Genomic DNA, 21,640 nt, shown 5'->3' with positions numbered 1-21,640 from the left:
AAAACGGAAATCATATAAATCCCATATTTTAAATGGTTCTGAATGAGAACATATTTATTCAGCTACTAAACCTCAAAGGCACAAAACATCAGAGAGATTAAGGCTTTAGGAAAGGGCTCCAGTATTTTAGGTCACCCCATGAGCATGTGCACATGTGTGCATTAGTGCATGTGTGCACTATCTGACGTGCTTAATGATGCATGAGGCGCAATGTGTTTCATCTGAGCCATCATATCAGCATGAGCTCTCTCATCTCGGCCATGGAGCCATCGCTTTTCCCCGTTAAGCTTTATCTGCATCTCTCTCAATCAATCAGACGTTCTTTTCTCTGGTTCCTCTGCGTCCATATCTCTCTAAGGGGAATAATCTCTTCTTTGTTTGTCAATCACAGACTGAAGTCAGATATAGGACAGACGAGTGCTGATGAGGGAGGGACAGCAGAGGGGAAGGGATCATCTGATCAGGGGGAGGGATGGGAGCCCCGAAAATGGTCAATAAAGAAACCCAAAAGCAAACGATAAATGAAAACCAAACTATGGAAAATGAAGCCCAAAGTATATGATTTTTATTTGATTACCATTAGGTATTGGCATTTAGAATATGCTCACTACAAAGATTTATTCTTGTCAGTTCCTGTGCTTTCTTTATCCAAAAGTTATGATTGATCAATATGTATTTGTAGTGATTTAAAATTCAGTTGTTGTTCTGTCTTCAGTAGTTTGTTGTTGTTCCTGTTCCTTTTCATCATTTATTTTATGACTGAAACAATGGCCAGTTCAGTGTTGACACTTTTATCACAAACTTAAGTGCAAACAAAATACAAAACACATGGAAAAAAAACAGGTGTGTTCCAAGCTGCATGCTAAAATACCAAAGTATATGCTACAGAATGCAAAATGTTGGCTTTTGGTTTAATATATACACAATTTAAAGTAATTCTGTTTACTTCACTTCAACAGCTGCATATAAAGAACTTTACATACTTTAGATATATAGATTGCAGATTTAAGTATAACTATACTTGCAGATTTGAATGACAATGATACATTTTTGGACTTTTAGTTTCTTTTCTGTGGAACAAATACACTAATATTTTATTTCTCAAACATGCATCCACATTAATGGGTCAGTATAGATTCTAAGATTGCCATACCATTGACCAGTGATGGAAAAAAAAAAAAAAAAACATTTAATGAGCACACATCTGGTACAGGGTGTCACGGTGGCTAGCACGATTGCCTCACAGCAAGCAGGTCGCTGGTTCGAGCCCCGGCTGGGTCAGTTGGCATTTCTGTGGAGTTTGCATGTTCTCCCCATGTTCGCGTGAATGTCCTCCGGGTGCTCCTGTTTCCCCCACAGTCCAAAGACATGCGCTACAGGTGAACTAAATAAGCTAAATTGCCTGTAGTGTATGAATGCAAGAGCGTATGGGTGTTTCTCAGACCCCAGTACTTGGTTGCGGCTGAAAGGGCATCCGCTGCATAAAACATATGCTGGATAAGTTGGCGGTTCATTCTGCTGTGGCGACCCCGGATTAATAAAGGGACTAAGCCAAAAAGAAAATGAATGAATGAATGAATGAATGAATGAATAAATGAATGAACAAACGAACGAACGAATGAACATCTAGTACAATTACAGCTAAAGCATTGCTACATTAGCAAAATACTGGCAAACTCATGCAAGGAAAAAAGTTCCACTGTCAATAATGTAACATTGCATAAAGCAACACACCAACAATTTCAGAACAAGCAACATTCTGATAATCAGAATGCGATTGTAAATGCACATGATGAATTTAAACACAAAATTTGAACTGCACAAATTCTTACTGAAATGAGTGGATATCAACTGAATCTTTATTATTGACAGCCTATAGTTTCAATGGAAATACATGCCTCCACCTTACGTAAAATACGTTGCTCTGGATACGTTTGGTGGCACGTTTCAGATAACAAATCAACTATGTTATTTGCAAATCTGTAATATGTAATTTAGGGCAGTGTTTCCCAACCCTGTCCCCGAAGGCACACCAACAGCACACATTTTCAACCTCTCCCTAATCAAACACACCTGAATCAACTTATCATAACATCAGAAGAGACTCCAACATCTGAAGTTAATGGGTCAGAAAAGGGAGACATCCAAAATATGTACTGTTGGTGTGCCTCCAGGAACAGGGTTGGGAAACACTGATTTAGGGTTTTGTTGTACATTTTAGATACACTTCCTTGTGCTAGTTCACAAGAAGGCAGGGCTTGTCAGATCACCTAGACCAGTGAACCACTGACCTAAACCCAACCAATAGTGTTTTCAAAATTGAACGTAAGAGAAAAGTGCACAATGGCCATTTAGTTTTACTTTGATATTAATAGTTTTTTTTTTTCTGGAATCATGATTTACCGGATTCAACCCCAAACACACCGCATCACAAGTACAACACCGAGACAATACCAGAAAAGTTGTCCAAATGGAGATAGAAAGGTGGGCCAAAGTGTTGAGCACAGTTTTTAGTGTTGAGCATTGAAACGCATGAAAATACCTTTATTCATAGATAATTTGGTCCCTGTTTGGTAGGACTGGGCGATATGGCAAAAATGCAATTTTGATTAATTCTTTTCCATATTGAACAAAAGCAATACACATTTTGATATCAGTTGTTAATGCTTCCAGATTTAAAAGAGTATCCTAACAATGACTGAAGCCACAACAATGAGAGGGTCCATTAAATAGTATATTCGGTGCATCTCTAATATCAAAACACTTCTAGATTCCCATTGTTGAACATTTCTGCCTTGTGATTGCCTCTTAGATCAGTATGGAGTAAAAAAATCCAGAGCTTATCATTGTTATTGACATAAATTTTAATCGCGATTCGATATCATATTGTTTATCAGCTCAGCCCTACTATGCAGTATAAATCATTAGTGTGAACGGAACAAAAGACTGCCCCTTAGCATTTATTTTACCTATAAACTGCAATCAAATGTATGCTTAAGTATGTTTTGGCAGTTTCACAAAAATATAGGCAAAATAAATAAAAGAACTCCAAATTCGAGCTTACTGCAAAATTCCCAACTGGTAGTGCTTCCCAGATACAAAGCAGCAAACTCTCCCTCTTACAATCAATAACTGTGAGGCTTCTATTTCAAAACCAATCCACTCTACTTCTACATCCCGACCACAGAAAATAGCAGCTGGTATTATTAAACAGGGTCACTGTGGGACAATTCAGTGGACTTGAGTCTAACCCCTGACTAATGCAGACATTTGATTAAATCCACTTAACCTTATTGTTGGGAGTTCAGCGTGAAACAACTACCAGCCTGATCTGACCTCTCACCTCTCGATATTTATAGAGATCTGGCAGGAATGATTAGACACGCTTTCACAACTAGAAACGCTGCAGATGAACGCCTTAATATTAATACTTAAAACTGGCTTATACAAATTTAAAAAGGAACTGAAATGTCAAAGATAATTATCAGTGTCAAATATGGCAGGGTCAAGTATTAATCACAACAAACAAGAAAGAAGGTAGAAGTTTATTTACCAAACCAAAAGAGTGACATGCGGCAGTAATAATGTGAATTATGACAAATATCCCAACAATCCTGAGCACTGAAAGGATTAATACATCAAAGCATGTGCTAATTTTGGCAGCTAATACTATTTGGATGAAATAAATTGACTAAATTCATTAAAAGACACTGATTTTTATTTCACATTTCTACAATGATGCATTTTGACTTGGTCACTAAATATTTGTAGTGTACTTAACAAATTCATTCCTTCATACATTTTCCTTCAGCTTAGTCTATTTATTGATCAGCGAAAAAGAACCGCCAACTTATCCAGCATTTGTTTTACACAGTGGATGCCCTTCCAGCTGCAACCCAGTACTGGGAAACATCCAAACACACTTATTCACACACATACACTAAGGCCAATTTAGTTTATTCAATTCACCTATACCATATGTCTTTGTACTGTGGTGGAAACCGGAGCACCCGGAGAAAACCCACGCCAACAAGGGAAGAACATGCCAACTGACCCAGCTGGAGCTCAAACCAGCCACCTTCTTGCTGTGAGGCGACAGTGCTAAATTTGTCACCCCACTAAATAAATTGTACAGTGAAACTCGAATAATAAATTTTAATGCTCTGTAAAGTGGTGTTAAATTACTGCATTAGTGCAAGAAGCAGCGCAGAATGCTTGCAGATCATCTCTTCCACTTAATTACGAATTAAAGTTCATAATAAACTTTAATGAACATGATACTGAAACGAACAGTACATTGTACAGAAATGTTTTATGTCTTAATTTTTCAAGCATTGAAATAAGTTCAATAAAGCAGCATTTATTCAATGACACTAAACAGTACATTTACCTTATTTTGCCAGAGCATATTGCATTTACATATGTAATGCATCCTTAGTTATCTTGCTGTCATAATTATTATTTAATTTATATTTGAAAACATTTTCCTCGACAACCAGTTTTTACAGCCAGCAGCCCTTAAATGTTTATAATTCAGCAACAAAATGGAGTAGTGTGAGTAATCAAGCATTAGATTCTTTTTTGGGATTGTCCAGTTTTGAAGTAATTTGATAAAGCACCTAGAAAACTAAGGCCCAATCCCAATTCTATTTTTGTTCAGAGTGTGAAAAGGAAGGGCTTTAAAATTTACCCCTAAGAAATTGGACAGCACCACAGCACCTGCAAAAGTCTTCATATGTCATTGCGATCTCTTGCTTCAAATAAGATTAGACGATGGCGACTGCTGTAGTTATTCCAGTTGTTATTTTTGGTATTTATCTTCAGGAGATCACTGAAGGCATATATTCTGTTATTATAACGATCTAACGTGGCAATAAGCTGTAAATAAATTGTACAGTGCATTTCACAGTGGCCATATTCATCATGTAAACACACCAAAAACAACATTAACATTATAGCAGACACTGTAAAAAGCACATTCCCAGCCACTAGTTTTCTGTCAGGATATTCAAGTGTCATCGAGTGTCATCATGTTGTGGGACAGCTATACAGGAGTAATTATTATGGATTACAGATAGCAAAATTTAGCGGTTTTTATTTTAGCATTTTTAAAAAACATGACAGTAAAACACGAACGCGGTTATGCATATATTAAAAAATATGCTTGTTTGTTGTAAAAAAATCATAATAATGACAAAAAATACAAATTTGTGGATTTCCTGACTTCCGGGTGCAGCTATACTGCCGTTGTGGCTGGTGTATTCTAAGAAATTTTCTTACTCTTTGGTTTTGAGTGTGGTCCTGAAATATCTCCATTCAAAGGGGTATTTACCCCTTCCCCTTAGCCCTTCGTCTTCAAGCTAAAGAGAATTGGTAAGGGAAAAGGCTAAGGGGTAGAATTGGGATTGGGCCTAAATCTTGTACTTAGGATGTATACTGCAAAAATGTATATTAATTGTGACTTAAAAAAAGACCATTAACTAGAAATGGATTTCTGAAGATATTCCATCTATAAATACATGAATTGGAAATTAAAAGAACTTCAATTGGAAACTGGAACAATTTACACAGAAATGGCTAAATTATCTAAGACCTGATTTTACTTTCATTATCTATTATCCATAGAAAGTTCACACCCTGTGTATATATGTATATATGTATATGTATATGTATATGTATATGTGTATGTATATATATATATATATATATATATATATATATATATATACGTATATATATATATATATACATATATATACATATATATATATATATATATATATATATATATATATATACATATATACATATATATATATATATATACATATATACATATATATATATACATATATATATATACATATATATATATATACATATATATATGTATATATATATATATATATATATATATATATGTATATATATATATATATGTATGTATATATATATATATATATATATATGTATATATATATATATGTATATGTATATATATATATATATATGTATATATATATATATGTATATGTATATATATGTATATATATATATACATATATATATGTATATATATGTATATATATATATATGTATATATATATATCTTTTCTTCCACGTATTTATTTTTGATGGGATCTTTAGCTCACAAAAAAACGAAAATTACCTTATCATTTACTCTCCCTCATGAGCTTTTAAACCTTTATGAGTTTCTTTCTTCTGTTGAACACAAAAGAAGATATTTTGAAGAATGCTGGTTGCTGAGACCCATCAATTTCCACAGTAGAAAAAAATATATATTACGGAAGTCGATTGGTGGGCGCAACCAGCATTTTTCAAAATATCTCCTTTTGTGTTCAACAGAAGAAAGAAACTCGAATAGGTTTTCAACAAGTGAATGTGACTAAATGATACTTCATACAATTTAATGTATGAAGTGTCTGAAATATGAGTGTAATTGTTTAATTATGGCTGCTCTCTAATATTGAATGCGAAATACCAAATATTTGTTTATATGATAACAAACGGCATATGAAAACTCAGTAATGTAACAGATAAATGGTTCTATATTTTTTTTATTTAAGCAGGGATCATTAAATAAATGTATCTTAATATTCAATTATTAAATAAAGGCTATTTTCATTTAACACAAATCCTTCACAGCAGAATGTAAGTTACAGGTATATGTTGCAAACAATATGATGGATGATTAATTCCCGAGTAAACGAACCCTCTCAACAATTGTGTCCCTAACAGACCATAAACCTCCATTTCAATTTACTCCTACTGTTAAGAACATGTCAGCTCTCTAGGTTTAGGTTGACTCCCATTTGGATTAACTGCAGTCACATTTTTATTTTCTTGATGCCCAACTAACTAGACTTCATGATGTGTATTGCCACATTATGAGTGCTTGGGTGCAGTGAGGTTGAAGAAGGTGTATGAGGGTGAAAAAACACAGACCTGCACACAAGCGTGGCGATGATGACACACCAGGCGGTGCAGCAGCAGTCAGCATTGGGCGAGTCATGGTTCTTCCTGCGGCAACAGCACAGCCAAAATGAGTAGAAAAGGAGGAAGAGAAGATCCAGCGCCAAACAAACCAATGCTGCTGCTCCCAGCAACAACACCGCCTGCAAAGAGACAGAAAAAGTCCTTCAGACCGCATTGTTTCTCATGAACCGTGAACAATTAAGAATACAATGAGGGCATTCAAGTCTGCCTCTTCCATCAAAATCTTTTGTTACTGTGCATCCCATGTTTTCCTTTATCGTACTCTAGAGTAACCCATTGTTTTTAGAGCATTATGCATCTTTGCGTGTGAGGAGCTATTTTAGATGTAAAAGATTTTCATTAGAGACAAAAAAAGGAGTCATGAATGTTTAATCCAAACCTTCATCTACTAGCCCTTCTTGCATTGCACCAGAAGTGTCATGAATGATCTAGTTTTTTTATTTAATCCATGGCTACTGTGAACCATGCAAATCACCATATGCAGCAAATGTAGGTCAGGCTGAACATGGGAGACTTCTCTTGGTCTCAGAGCTGCTGTGACGTACTGTAAGAGCTCAGAAGTTCTACTGTATAACCGCACACACAACATGAAGCCAAGTGCTGGAACACGATACTGAATCAACATCTCTTGTTAGTCCTGGAACAGCACACTCTTATCAAAATCAGGAACAGAAATGTATTCTTGACTAATTCATCCTTAAAAATGCAAGGGAAGTGATCTTCTGAATGTTCGTCCAGGACTAGCAAGAATGATGATCCTAAAGAATGTCAAACTTTGAAGAATCGCAGTAAAAATGTAGGTTAATGGGTTTGAAAGTTCATATTTGTGTCTGTTTTTTATATATTTTTTACAATTTATATGGTGTCAATGTGACTTTATCATACAATACTTGCAATAGTGGTTGCCAGGGCTCTCAATGGTTGCTAAACGGTTGCTAGGATGTTCTGATAAGTTGTTAGGTGGAAACGTAATGGCAAAATAGCCCAATTTGCATTTACAAATTAATTAAAGGGATAGTTCACCCAAAAATGTGTTCACCATTTACTCACCCTCAAGTGGTTCCAAACCTTTAGAAGTTTCTTTTTTCTGTTAAACACCAAATATGACATTTTGAAGTAAGCATTGACATCCATATTAGGAAAAATAAATACTATGAAAGTCACTGATTACAGGTTTCCAATATTCTTCAAAATATCTGTTTGCATGTTCAACAGAAGAAACCAAGTCAAACCAGTTTGGAACAAGTGAGTAATGCAGATACAACTTTCAGTTTTGGGTGAACTATCCCTTTAACTTTAATTACAATAAGTGGTTTCATAAATTTAGTTATAAAAACCATTTCTTTTTCTTTTAATACCTAAGATTTTAGAGAGTCAAAACATATAGAATCAAAAAATAAATAATTAGGGCTCTATTTTAAAGATCTAAGCGCAAAGTCTAAAGCGCATGGCGCAAAAGCACTGAGGGCTAGTCTGAATTCACTTTTGCTGTTTTAATGATGGAAAAAAATACTGTCTGCGCCATGGCACATGATCTAACAGGGTTGTGCTTATTCTCTTAATGAGTTATGGGTGTGCTTTGAGCATAACGTCCATTAAACCAATCAGAGTCTCATCTCCCATTCCCTTTAAGAGTCAATTGAGTCACACCATGGCACATTTGCTATTTACATGGCATATCCAAACACATTCAGTTCTTATGCCCCATATGGTGATGCATATGTCTCCAAAACCCGACAGGTGGACAAATCTAAACTTGTTTTTATTAAAACAAATATAAATATGCATATAATAAATATTCCTAATAATAATAACAACATTATACAAATTCAAATTGTCATGAATAAACTGAAAATAGCCCCCCGAAATTAGACATGAAGTGATTTTTATATTCATTTAGAAATTTTTTTTGTAATATTTTAATCTTTTAATTTTGTTTCATTCGTAAAGATATTTGTGTATTGCTGTTCATCCTGTGTGTATTAAGCAATGTGTAAATGCTTGGACCTGCATAGGTGCATAACTGATCTGAAAATAGCAACAAATAATGCCAAACACGTTTGAGTCTTACTGCGCCAAGTGTATAATAGGGCCCTTAAATTTAATACTTAATAATTTAATACTTATACAATTTTTTAAAAAGTCATAACTGCTGTTGTAAAATGTCAATTTCAAAATTAACTTTGCTCACAACAAACGTAAATAAAAAAATTATGTATTATGACTTTTGAAAATCAGTGAGAAAACCTGTTCTAAAACCCTTACAGAAGACTGTGGGAAAAAAGCATCATGTAGCATCTCCAAACGGCTGATAATCACAAGCCAGGGTTTGCTAAATAGAGCAAGACCGCTAATACGTCCTCGGATGCCCAGAGTGACCCAGTGATGTACATCTGCCTCTGTGCAGACGCTCATCACCGAACATTCACCCACATCTCTGAAACACAATAACGTCATTCCCACCTCTAAGCTAAATTCGGTGCTGACTGTTATCTCCAGTGGGCTGAGATATTGTGGTATGGCTTCAGGCTGCTTTCAGGAGATTTTGCCAGCATTAATATCCGCTCCTGGCCTATGGAGATTGAGGGACCTGTGAGCGAGTTGATGACTTCTGTCGGTTGATGTGTCAGAGCTCATCTGAGTCAGTCACCGTAAAGAGATTAGCGAGGATTAATTATCAGCTCACACACACAAACACACACTTATGCATTGCTAATCTAAATGAGGATATGTCATAGACTTCTTTTACCTTTATATAAAGCTAATTAGAAACACTATACCCTAACCTTAACTCAAACCCCAAGTATATGAAGTAAAGATTTAAGATGTGATCTAACCAGCGATTAAGAAGAGAGTGGGGGAGGCTGTCAGCACGTCTCAAATGTAATTATCTTATTAGCAGCCCTCAGAGACTCGACTTAAGTTTGTATTGGGCAGACTCTGTGCTTAAGATTAGGATGGCAGGAAGTTGGCATCATCTGATTATGGGAATGCCTTACAACCAAACCCAAACTGTTTATAAATGTGTGTGCAGGAATCAAATGCTGAATGTTTTAAATGAAATTTATTCAATCACTATACTTTCAATGAACAATGTGAGAAATGCTAACTCTCTTTTAGCATTTTTTTTCTTTTAATCTTTTTTGTATATATATTATATATTATTATGTATAAAATTATATGTATAAAATTATTTATAATATTATAAAATATCATTTTTTTTATGAATTGTGTATTCACATTAATATTTATCTCAGCATCATGTGACCTCCACTAAGCTAAGCCCACCTATGCTTTCCATTGAACTGATCCAATACATTATTGTTTTATCCTTATCCCAAATGTAAACCCAGATCATTTTATTCATGTACATGCACAGTATAGTGCAGAAATGTATTTAATTAAATGGATTTCAGGTATCAAAACATTAACTCAAAAGTGAATTTCATGTATCTCAAAAAATACTTTGGAAACAGAACATTGAAGTATTACATTGATAACGTATCAATCAGCAACTATACTAAATTCAACTTTGCTATTAAACTCATTCGATACACTTTTTCAAGGTAGAACCTTTTACACAATCTTCATCCAAAAAGTAAACCCAGAAAATGTTATTGATGTGAATCTAAATCACGGCACAGATCATTAGGAACTGGTCTATGACGCAGTAATACACTGTAGCACACACTGTTATCAACCAAACCGCAGAACATATAAATCCCCAAAATACCTCCATCTGTGCAAAGAGAGTAATGGTGAAGTTAAAACAGTAATCACACTCAATTAAATGCAATGACTCTGCGTGTTTATGTGTGCTTGTGTGTGTACAGCGCAATGTTCTGGTGTAAATCGTTTCATTGCCACTTCTCGTGACTTCCTGCCAGCTGGGCCCCTTTCCTGCCCAATATGCTTTTAATTATTCCAACATTCCCTGCTGAGACGGGAAAAAAAAAACTCAGTGCTTTTTCTACACATCAAACTGAGACCAGCAACACAGCTGTACCAACCATGAACAGATATCTTCTCAAATTATTGCAGACTTTGAAAGTGTCATAAATTCTTCTTATTTTGGACAGTGAACAGACAAAATGTGTGCGGAGACCTTCAATACAGAAAAGCAGAGAAAACAGAAGCCTGTACCAACCAAAACAGATGTTCAGCATCTGCTAATCAGATTTCCTTTAAACAGGAAGTAGATAAAGAAACCAAGGGGGAAAAGGGAGATCCATTTTTTTTCTGTATGCAAATAATTTTCTGTGACAAATAATCTTGCATCAATCTTCTCAAATATACCTCATCAAATATATACAACATCAGCTATCACAGGATTATCTTCTAGCACTGGAGAATGCACCATTGGATTTAAGTCAGGTGATTGGCTGGGCCATTCTACAGTTTGATTTTCTTTCTCTGAAAGCATTTGCGAGTTTGCGAATCATTGTCTTGCTGAAATGTCCACTCTGGTTCATCTTGATCATCCTGATAATGTAGATGTTGGACTGAAACAGCTGATAATAATTTACACTGACGAAGGGCAGAGGGATGCTGAACAACTGCAGACAGCAGTCAGTCAGCAGACACCTTTCACTGCCTTTCTACACCTCCCTTTCTTCATGTGTTCAATTCTTTTTTCTTGTATCATTTAATTTTATTTCATATAACATAATTTGTAAACTAATTAATATTGTTTTCTTTGCATATATGGATTCCTTTGGTTATTATCAACATCTGGTGAAAATTTCAAGACAACAGCACCTTTAGAAATAGGTTTTCTGAGAAAAATGGTGACGTGTTTAATACTTATTTCCCCCAGTGTAACTAAAAATTAAAAAAAATAAATATTTTTCTTCCTTAAAATAAAATAGCTGGTTGCCATAAATATTATATTTATACATCTTATTTATTCAATTAATAAATAAATAACAACTTAAAATGACTTAAATACCTTAAAATACATATTTACATAGACATTAACAAACTGAATTAGGGCTGTGCGATTTGGGGAAAATATCTAATTGCAATTTTTTTTGACAGATCTTGTGATTTGCGATTTAATTTTGTAGTCAAGCTTCAGCTCAATAATCTGTATCATAGCAGATCTTTTTGATTTGCGATTTAATTTTGTAGTCAAGCTTCAGCTCAATAATCTGTATCATAGCTTCTAAAATGCAGAGAGTGCAAGTAGAAAAAGGAACTGAAAAGATACTAATTTACTTAAACGTTTATTCAAATTTGTTTTTAAATATTCAGAAATTAAAACGCTCATTTTTCTCTAGAGCAAACCGTAAGCACAAATAAAATGACTTTCAGTAAACAAATTGAACTCAAATTAAGCAGACAATGTAGCTTATAATACAAACAAAAAAATTATTAGTATAAAAATACAGAACACTCAGCAAACTAATATGGCTGATGAGAGCCTTTCTGTAGCTTTTACTGTCTAAAAACAAAATAGTTATTACCATAGATGCGACACAAAATTTCATAACATTTAACGTACAGCTGTGGTACTGCAAAATGGCTAGAATATGTGTGAATATATTCATATGGTGTAAGAGCCGCAAACAACTATGAAATTGTACTTTGCTGTTGCTTGCTACTAGACTGGGTGTCACTGGCAATCCGTTCAGTTGACTTTTTAGCATGACACTCCTCATATAGCCGCCTGTAGAGCTTTTTCTCGTTGTTGTATTTCCTTGTGATGTGGCAACAATTCTGCAACAGCTCTTAAAAATGACCTGTTTTTGTTCGGTGTCTGTGACTAAAATATTTCCATATTATGTCGTGCTGTTTTTCTTTGATAGTAATTCGTCAATTAATGCTTCTGAAGTGGCAGAACCCTTCATCCCACTCATCCGCGCTTTCCCGTTTGTTTGTTTTTTTATTGTCGGTGTTCAATTGCGGTTGCGCAATTCTTTAAATGCAGAACGAATGTGTGCTCACTCAATTGGCTAGTAAGACTGTCACACATAGACAGCAATCAAGCAGTTGCTCTGGGCCGGAGAAATTAAATTCATTCATTTTCTTTTCAGCTTAGTCCCTTTATTAATCTGGGGTCGCCACAGCGGAATGAATCGCCAACTTATCCAGCATATGTTTTACGCAGCGGATGCCCTTCCAGAAGCAACCCATCACTGGAAAACACCCATACACTCTTGCATTCACACACATACACGATGGACAATTTAGACTACCCAATTCAATTAAACCAAGTCTTTGAACTTGAGGGGGAATCCGGAGGAAACCCACGCGAAAACGGGGAGAATATGCAAACGTCACACAGAAACGCCAACTGACCCTGCCGAGGCTCCAACCAGCGACCTTTCTGCTGTGAGGTGAACGTGCTACCCACTGCGCCACTGTGCAGCCATTAAATAAGCCTCTTGCAATTAGCTAATCGCAACGTTTCAAATCGTGATTGCGATTCGTTTTCGATTAATCGCACAACCCTAAACTAAAATAATGAAAAACACACAACCAAATTACTAAAACTTTATAAATGAATATGAAAACAGAAAATACAACTAATTCCAACAATTAATAAACAATAAAAGTCTCAATGGCACTACAATAACACCCACTGGTACTAACAACTAACCTACTTAAATTCTGGTTTAGAATCCCGTTGGAACCCTAGTATGAACAAACCAGTGTCTTTAGAGGTCTACAGAAGATCCAAAGTATTTTTTAACTAATTAAGTAAAGTACTAATATTTATATACAAGTTCTCAATTACATTACACAGATTGTAAAAAGTTGTACTAGCATGTCACCCATATCGATTTAACACCAAACAAGATCAATTGCTTAAGACCCGATTTAACTGAATCATTAAAAAGTACTGATTCAAAAGAGCAGTTCATTAGTGAACTGAACAAACACTTTTATCTTGTTAACAATAGGGCATATGAGCACCCAGTGGTCCTGTGGAGAAGATCCATGTGACATTAAAGTAGACAGAAACGAAGAGGACAAAGTGCTGACAATGTTTTGGCAGCTCCTGGTTTCCGGATTCAGACAAATTCTTGTGTTGAGTGCCCTGAGATCCAAGAGAACCTCCACTGGCGCCGCGCACATGTTTTCTATCCAAAAGTGCACATGTATGTCTTCTTGTCAGTGCCAGGATGTAAGCACAGCTTTAAAGATGGTTGAAGGGAGGCCTTGGGGGCAAAATAATGCTGAAATGGCAGTGGCTATGAGTGTGCCAGAGTTCATATTAGAGCATCTGTGCTATCTTTGTCTGGTTTAAAAAGACTGCTGTGTCTGTTGATAAATCTGTTCAGAAAGGTGTCTGTTGGAAAAAAATCTATTTTAAAATAGAATTTTAGGAAAGTATGAAAGAATATTTAAAAATATCTCACACTGAAGGACTATTTATGTTTTTTATTAATTAATTTGTTATTAAAATTAAGTTAAAATTGTAAAATCTGATAAATTATTTGTGTGGTATTAGTGGTATTTTTTACCACTGTCTCCAATTAACAACACTTTATTAGTAGTAAACACATATGCACATTTTATTCATTCATTATTATCCATTCATTCTCTTTTCGGCTTAGTCCCTTTATTAATCTGGGGTCGACACAGCGGAATGAACCACCAACTTATTCAGCACGTTTTATGCAGCGGATGCCCTTCCAGCTGCAACCCATCATTGGGAAAATGCAGATTTTACTCATAACACATTACACACTCATACAATTATGATTGCCAAATCCAGAGAGCCAACTGATTTCAGAGATGTCCATTTCTTGATCACAATGATTTTGGAAAAATCATATATACACTGAAGACTACGAGTATATTTTCTGAAAAATATTTTTTTCTGTCATAAATTTTTTAAATATAAAAAAATGTTTAATTTAATCTAGAATACAATTGCACAATATTATTGTTAATAATATTATCAAGATTTGCTTATTATTGAAATCAATCTTCCAGATTGAGAACACAAAAATGCAATCTTAATCATTAATATATAGACTGCAGTATCCAGAATATAACAGGACTTGAAATAAAAACTGTTGTAGTCACATAAGCACCCGAACTTTAATCTATGGGACCTCAAAATATATTTGGGAGCATTTGTGGGAGTGCATAAAATTGTTGCCCTGCGACCTGTTTTCACTGCAAAATGTTCCCCACACACACAGATCAGAGGACATTCATGCAGGATGGACCTTTGCACCTAAAAGACGTGAAACGCAGTGCTAAGGAACTGTTTAAAACAGTTGTCATGCCAACTTGCTACAGTAAACAAAAGCCCGCAATGCTTTCCCCGCCTTCAAGCTCTTCTGATTGGCCCACTGCTCTGTAACTGACTGAGCTGCACTGCATGTAAAAGTCGAAAATCTTTAACTTGAGATCTTCAAAACGTGAGGGACTGAAAAAAACAGGAGTCATGCACGTCCGTCAAGTGCATGTTTACAAAGAAAAAAGTAGCGCATTGGAGTAGAAAAAAAATAAAAAATTCACTGTCAATGTCTTCTACCTTCAGATGACAGGAAGCTACACCCACGGAAATGTTAAGAGCTAAAGAAGGGATTAAAAATAACACTGTCAGATTTTGTTTTAGAAACCACCTAAAGTAACAAAGAATGGTGCTTCTGATAATGATCATTTGGTGAAAGTTAATCCTTCATCTGAGAGGGTGTACACTTTTTTTGAAGAAAGCAGATAAAAGACTTTCATTGGGTTAAATGGCTAAAGCTATTCACTGTAATCTGTTACTATAACATTTGTAGTGGCATTGGTCTTAATTTTATGTGGGTGCACCTAAAATTTTGGCTGATGGTCCTAAATTTTAGAAGTTACTACTAAGCAAAAATGTCAATTTCAAGCCCTGTATAACCACAATTAATTTCCACTTTGATATAACACGTCTTCTCTCACTGTTGTAAATAGAGTTGTCAAAAGAATCGACTTCAGTACCAATAAGACTGAAAGTGATAACCTGCAATGTTACGAAAACGCAATGTCAGCTCACATGACACTGTGATTTTGTGTCCACGCATACACCATTATGGGACAAGTAGCTGATAGTCAAGACGTACTCAGAACCATTTGAAAAGGCAGGGAATTTAATGTAATAAAGTTCAAAGACAATTGTTTTGCTTTATAAGACCTCAAAGTATCATCAGGAGTCGTGGGAATTAATTTTGTTTGGCCTGTATGTTTTTATTTTTGACTCTTAATGTCCCAGTCGGTGCCGACTTGCATTTCACCAATCACAAAAAGGTAAAGGTCTTTTCTAATATTCTACTGAAGCAAAATAAAGTCTCCGACATCTTGGATGGCCTTGGGGTGACTACATTAACAGCAGATTAATGTATTGGAGGATCTATCCATTTTATTATTACATACTGATTACATTTGAATCATTCATAAATTTCCATTAATTATCTGTTGTACTGGCACGAGATCATCACCAATCAACTAGTCTGCTTGCTCTCCCTGTCATTGTGAAGGACTGCAGACCCCCATATGTCCCAGTATGTCCCAGTGTGAGAGTGTGAGAATGAGAGCGAGGGGAAACTGGCATAAAGACTAAGTGTCCATTCGACAAAAGGATGCCTGCAAAGCACTCTGGGATACATCAGGGATTAAAGCGCATTTCCAGAGAAGCTCACAAAAAGGGGTGCATTCATCTTTTATCAAAAAAAAAAAAAGGGAACAACAACACCCAACCCCCCCCTCCCATCTTCCTCTCCTCCTCACTCTCTTCCCTTCTGCTCTGCCAGACCAGACAGACCCAAGGGCTTGTCATGACCTCATCCCACACTGATTTACCCCCACATACCCTGTGGCTTTCCTGTGACCTCAGATCTAACCAACTAGGCCAACCTCATCTCCAAGTACCCCAGATAAAGCCGGTCTTCACGGTGTCAGCACATTCACACACAAGCACACCGGTATCACTCCGGAATCAAGCCGAATATGTCTTGACCTTGGGAAACCATTCAAATGAAAGCCAAAAGCATTCAACCAAATCTCCTGCGATTAATGAGCTAATGTCTTTAAACGAGATTTTACAACTGATGCTATGTACTGCATTAATCTCATATCGAAATGAAACAATGCTATGAACTTGAGATCGGTTTCTATTGCTGCGACCTTGAGTTTCTATTCATCACCGATTTCCTTTTTGGAAACAAGTCACTGCTGTTGGCCATTTTATCACACGGCGTTGAAGTGACAGCTATAGCTAGTGAGCAAAGGCAACCATGACTGCAATTTCACGCAGCTGGATGCCATTTCCTAATGGTCCTCTGGAGAATGGATGCTTTGACAAAGTAGCCTCATTTTATGAAGTGGACAGTAAACAACACTTCTTGACATCTGAACTCGAAAGGCGTCTCTGTGACCTCCGTCTGAAAGAAATCTGATACTCAAAAACAGCTAAAAACGTAATTTGGAAGTACTGTGTGCTAGAAGCCATGGATTTCATTATGGCTTGCAGACATATAGAAAATTCACATAATATTAACAATTATTTTGCTCAAAAAGTGCATGAAATGTGTTATCAGAGCCAAACGTAAAAACACTTCAGATTCAGCATCTTTTTATGCGTTTCTTTCCAGCACTGATCAACCATTCATGCACATTTCTATTGAGCTTATGAATGCAAGTAGCCAATCAGATGTTCATTTTGAAATATGCGTTTTTTCCTCACTCACTCTCTCACTTTTCTTCTGCTTAGTCACTAATGTATCAAGGGTTGACACAGCAGAATGAACCACCAATTACTGTGGCATACGTTTTATGCAGCGGAAACCCTTTCAGCTGGAACCCAGTGCTGGGAAACACCCAGAAATTCTCTCTATCACACACACACACTCATACCCTACAGCCAATTTAGTTAATCCAATTCACCTATACCGCATGTCTTTGGACTGTTGGGGAAACTCACACAAACATGCGAACTCCACACAGAAATGCCTCCTGACTCAAAACAACAACCTTCTTGCAGTGAGGTGAACCACTGAGCCACTGTGCCACCCTGTGTTTTTTGCTTGATTGTTAATTAAAACAACAATACACAACATTACTGCAAATAGTAAAGCAACAAATGACATTATTTTGCCTGACAATAGTAAAGAGTGATACTCAACAAAAAGCTTGCACACTACTTACGTAAAGCTTAAAAGACCAGCATCATGATGGGTTTTGGCTGATCATAACAACAGGAAATCAGTAGCGAGTTTCAGCTGCAAAATCCTGATCTGAGCATCTCTTATTCTAAAGGGCATTTCATTTACACCAGGCAGTTGTAGGAACTGGATAGTATAGGAACTAAGTTATATTAACTAGCCACCAGGCCAGTTCACAGAGAACCATATTTTCCCAATTTTCACTAGGAACTGTGAAAAGACACATGGGTTGTTGACGTGACATGACATTTACACTGTCACACAGCAACATTCAACAAAATCAACCTTAGCTAAAAGATGGAGGACACGATCAAGGCTGTTTTCATTGTGTGTTGTTGGTTTTCATGATAATGAAAACTGAGACACGCATAAGTAGGCCTACACAGAATCTGTGCACGCACAAATCTGCACATTTTTTGTTTCACGAGTTCACACTTGAAATAGTTTCAGAATAAAGCGTATTTGGCGTGCTGTCCGGGGAGAGGGCTCTGAGCTCGGGGAAGACACCCAAACTCGAGTTATTCCTCTTATCAGGAAACAGAGAGGAATAGGGATTCGAGCGAAGTATCTAACTCGGCCCCAGAACGCTCCCCCCGGGATTGTAATGCTTAAGAGGTGAGGTGACGGGGTGGTGGAGGGATGCTAAAGTCGTAAGATGCTGCAGGTGAAACAGCTTTGGTATATATAGGGGTTTGGTCAAGAACTGATTGGATAATAGAATAATGGTCAATGACGTATTTGATACTGAAACTTCTGCGCGTGCTCCTTCCGAAATTTGTTTATAAAACATCACTTAGTGCACATTTAGTTGTGTGTAATTTTATATTTATTCAGTTTTTTTATTAATTTCAGTAATATTACTGACTAATATGAAAATGCTCATATGATTTACTTACAATACAGTTTGTTAAGTAATAATTTCTGCCTTTTGGTAGATATATGGTCGATATATTATACGAGAGATTAAATAAATGGATCTAATTGGATTTACATTGTAAACATTAAATAAAAGTTAAAAATGTATTTTTGTTACGATACTCCCGAAATCATTTCGCATAAATTGGCAGATTTTTAACACAATTCTGCGCAGAAATAGCAAAAAAATGTCTGCATATTCTGTCTGGCCCTACGCATAAGCCATGCAACTGAAAGAGGACTAGGAGACTAAAAAAACAACAACTTTGCTAGCATTTCACAGTACTTCGCCAAATCATCATACACTTACATCACTGGTAGTACTTCCTATTGTGCTGGATTAGAGCCAGAGCTGATTAGAAGAAGGTTTCAAAAGGCTTTCCTATAACTAAATTATTTCCCAGTAATTGCTTTGTAAACACTCCAAAAAGTGGGTACTTCCATTTATAATTCTAGGAACAGATTTGCATTTGTAGTTGGAATCTACCCAGCAACAATGTCTGACTGCTTAAAATCATCATAATAATAACAAATTAATGATAAACCTAAATCTTTTCAGAGATTTAAGAAAATTCAAAAGAGATATTTAGCTATAATCACCTGTCCCTGAATAATAATTTCCATATTCATATGCTATGAAACTATAAAAAAAAAACAGTAATACCATTTGATAGCATGATGTCAACACAGAGCAAATCACCTAATTAAATGTTTACTCTAAGAACCATACTGACAGACAGGTTGCTTTTCCATATTTTGGCAGCACTCACTTGATAACGCTGCGTGACTGAGATAAAACTAGATGCCTCTGCATTATAAACACAACCGATGGCTGTTGCATATGCATGTAGAGCTGAATTACATATGCACCGTTTCTAACTGGGTGTTGATTTCTTTTCTGTGGGTGGGTAAACACACAAGCGCATCTTCACCCAGCTCCAGAGCATAACATCATTTCTGGACAGTAACTGCTCACTGATTGGCCAGTCTGTGCAGTCATGTGCAACATGAGGAGCTCAGTAGGATGAAGTCATTAAAACTGACTGCAAATCAATGCTACTCTTTTAGCGTAAAATACATCCCAGCTTGACCAGAACAAATGTGCGTGGTAGTTTAGGTTAGTACTAATCAAGATATTGGATTCATATAATCATGTTATTATAAAATAAAGACACCATGCTTTGTAGAGATACCATCAGTGCTGTAGTTTTAATATACAAGTATTGTCTGACAGCATTGAGATACATTGGATGTTCTGAAAACATCTCAGTGATCCATTATCAATGCTTGAAATCATATGTGAAGTTTATTAATCATACATATCTTTGTGAGACTGTATGACAATCTAATACCTCAACCATAACTAGTTTCCACACTGCAGTAAAAGCCTTCAGAGGGTGACGTCATGTTTGAGAACATACTTTGATGTTGCCGCTTGGCACGAACGCATCGATCTCAATGTTGGCTCGCGTTTCCGAATCATGTAGCACCTGAACTCGACCTACCTTTTGATAATCCGAGTCATCCGGTCGGAAATCACTGCTGGTCTGCTGAAACTGTAGGTTGAAGTGCGGGAGGCGATGGAAAAGGTTAACCCACCACGGCGGAGAATAATTCACCACTGCAGCCATAGTGTTCATCCAGATCTGTGACTAACAAAAAACAAAAAACACGATGATGCATTCAGTGGGAAATACCAGCCTCTTCATCACGTCGCATTGCATCAAATGCCTTTAAAGCGTGTCTTTAGAAGCTGCATGCAGTTAAGCAGGGGTTAAAATCTGCACCAAAAAAAATCCTCAAACAAATTGATAATTCGATTTAACAGCCTGTAAATAACAGTCATACATAAAGCTTGTGCTATTAATTCCATTTGTTGTTACATGCAACATGCATCATTCACACGCTGTTTATATGGCAGGATTGAAACCTGACAGGCTTTTGTTATCGAGAACGCATCCTTACCCGTTATATCAGACTAAACCATGGCTCCAGCAAAACCCTGCAGTGGTCGCAACAACACAAACGCCTCGAGTCCGTCGATGTTTTTGGTGTAAAAGCGGTATTTAGCAGGTTTATCAGCGCGATGTATCAGCAGTCAGAGTGGTTTGTCCAGCACAGCCCCTGCGTCACTGTCGTCTGCATGTTATCCGCTGGAGCTGAAGCGAGCGAGCGCTTTAAACCCGTCCGATGGCCATCGCGCTTTTGTTTTAAGGTGGTCCCGCGCCGCTTTCTTCCAGTGAGCGCGCGCGGGCAACGCTTGGGCTTTTATGTCCCGTTAAAGATTAGATATATGAAATACGCGACAGTATCACGCATTACGAGAGCGAACTAGAGATTTATGAGCAGCATACGGTTAGAAACTGGCGGAATTGTCAGTCGTCCACGTTCATGTGTTTCAATCAATACATTTATGTATCAGTATGTTTACTGACCTCTAGTGGTTAAATGACGAAACCTCAAGGATACCACTTGAAAAAAGGTCGTCTTTTATCGTTCTTCTCAGATTCTTCTCCAGAAACTTCCTCTTTTTTATGTATTTGTTTCTTGGTCTG

General features: G+C 36.4%; 1 protein-coding gene across 1 annotated transcript in view; it reads right to left on the bottom strand.

Annotated features, from left to right (window-relative positions):
* The window catches only part of ttyh3b (tweety family member 3b), a 55,028-nt gene extending 33,555 nt beyond the window's left edge, over positions 1-21,473 (bottom strand). Inside the window, exons 1-3 of the mRNA XM_056461933.1 lie at positions 21,051-21,473; positions 20,591-20,737; positions 6,967-7,136 (exon numbers count right to left, since the gene is read on the bottom strand). Of these exons, the coding sequence (XP_056317908.1) occupies positions 6,967-7,136; positions 20,591-20,725 (305 nt within the window). The 5' untranslated portion in view covers positions 20,726-20,737; positions 21,051-21,473. The remainder of the gene's footprint in view (positions 1-6,966; positions 7,137-20,590; positions 20,738-21,050) is intronic.
* Positions 21,474-21,640: the final 167 nt, after the last annotated feature.

This window comes from Danio aesculapii, chromosome 1 (genome assembly GCF_903798145.1).
Source record: "Danio aesculapii chromosome 1, fDanAes4.1, whole genome shotgun sequence".
Lineage (NCBI taxonomy): Eukaryota > Metazoa > Chordata > Actinopteri > Cypriniformes > Danionidae > Danio > Danio aesculapii.
Note: the sequence above shows the minus strand (reverse complement) of the source record. Positions and strands in the feature narration are given on the sequence as shown.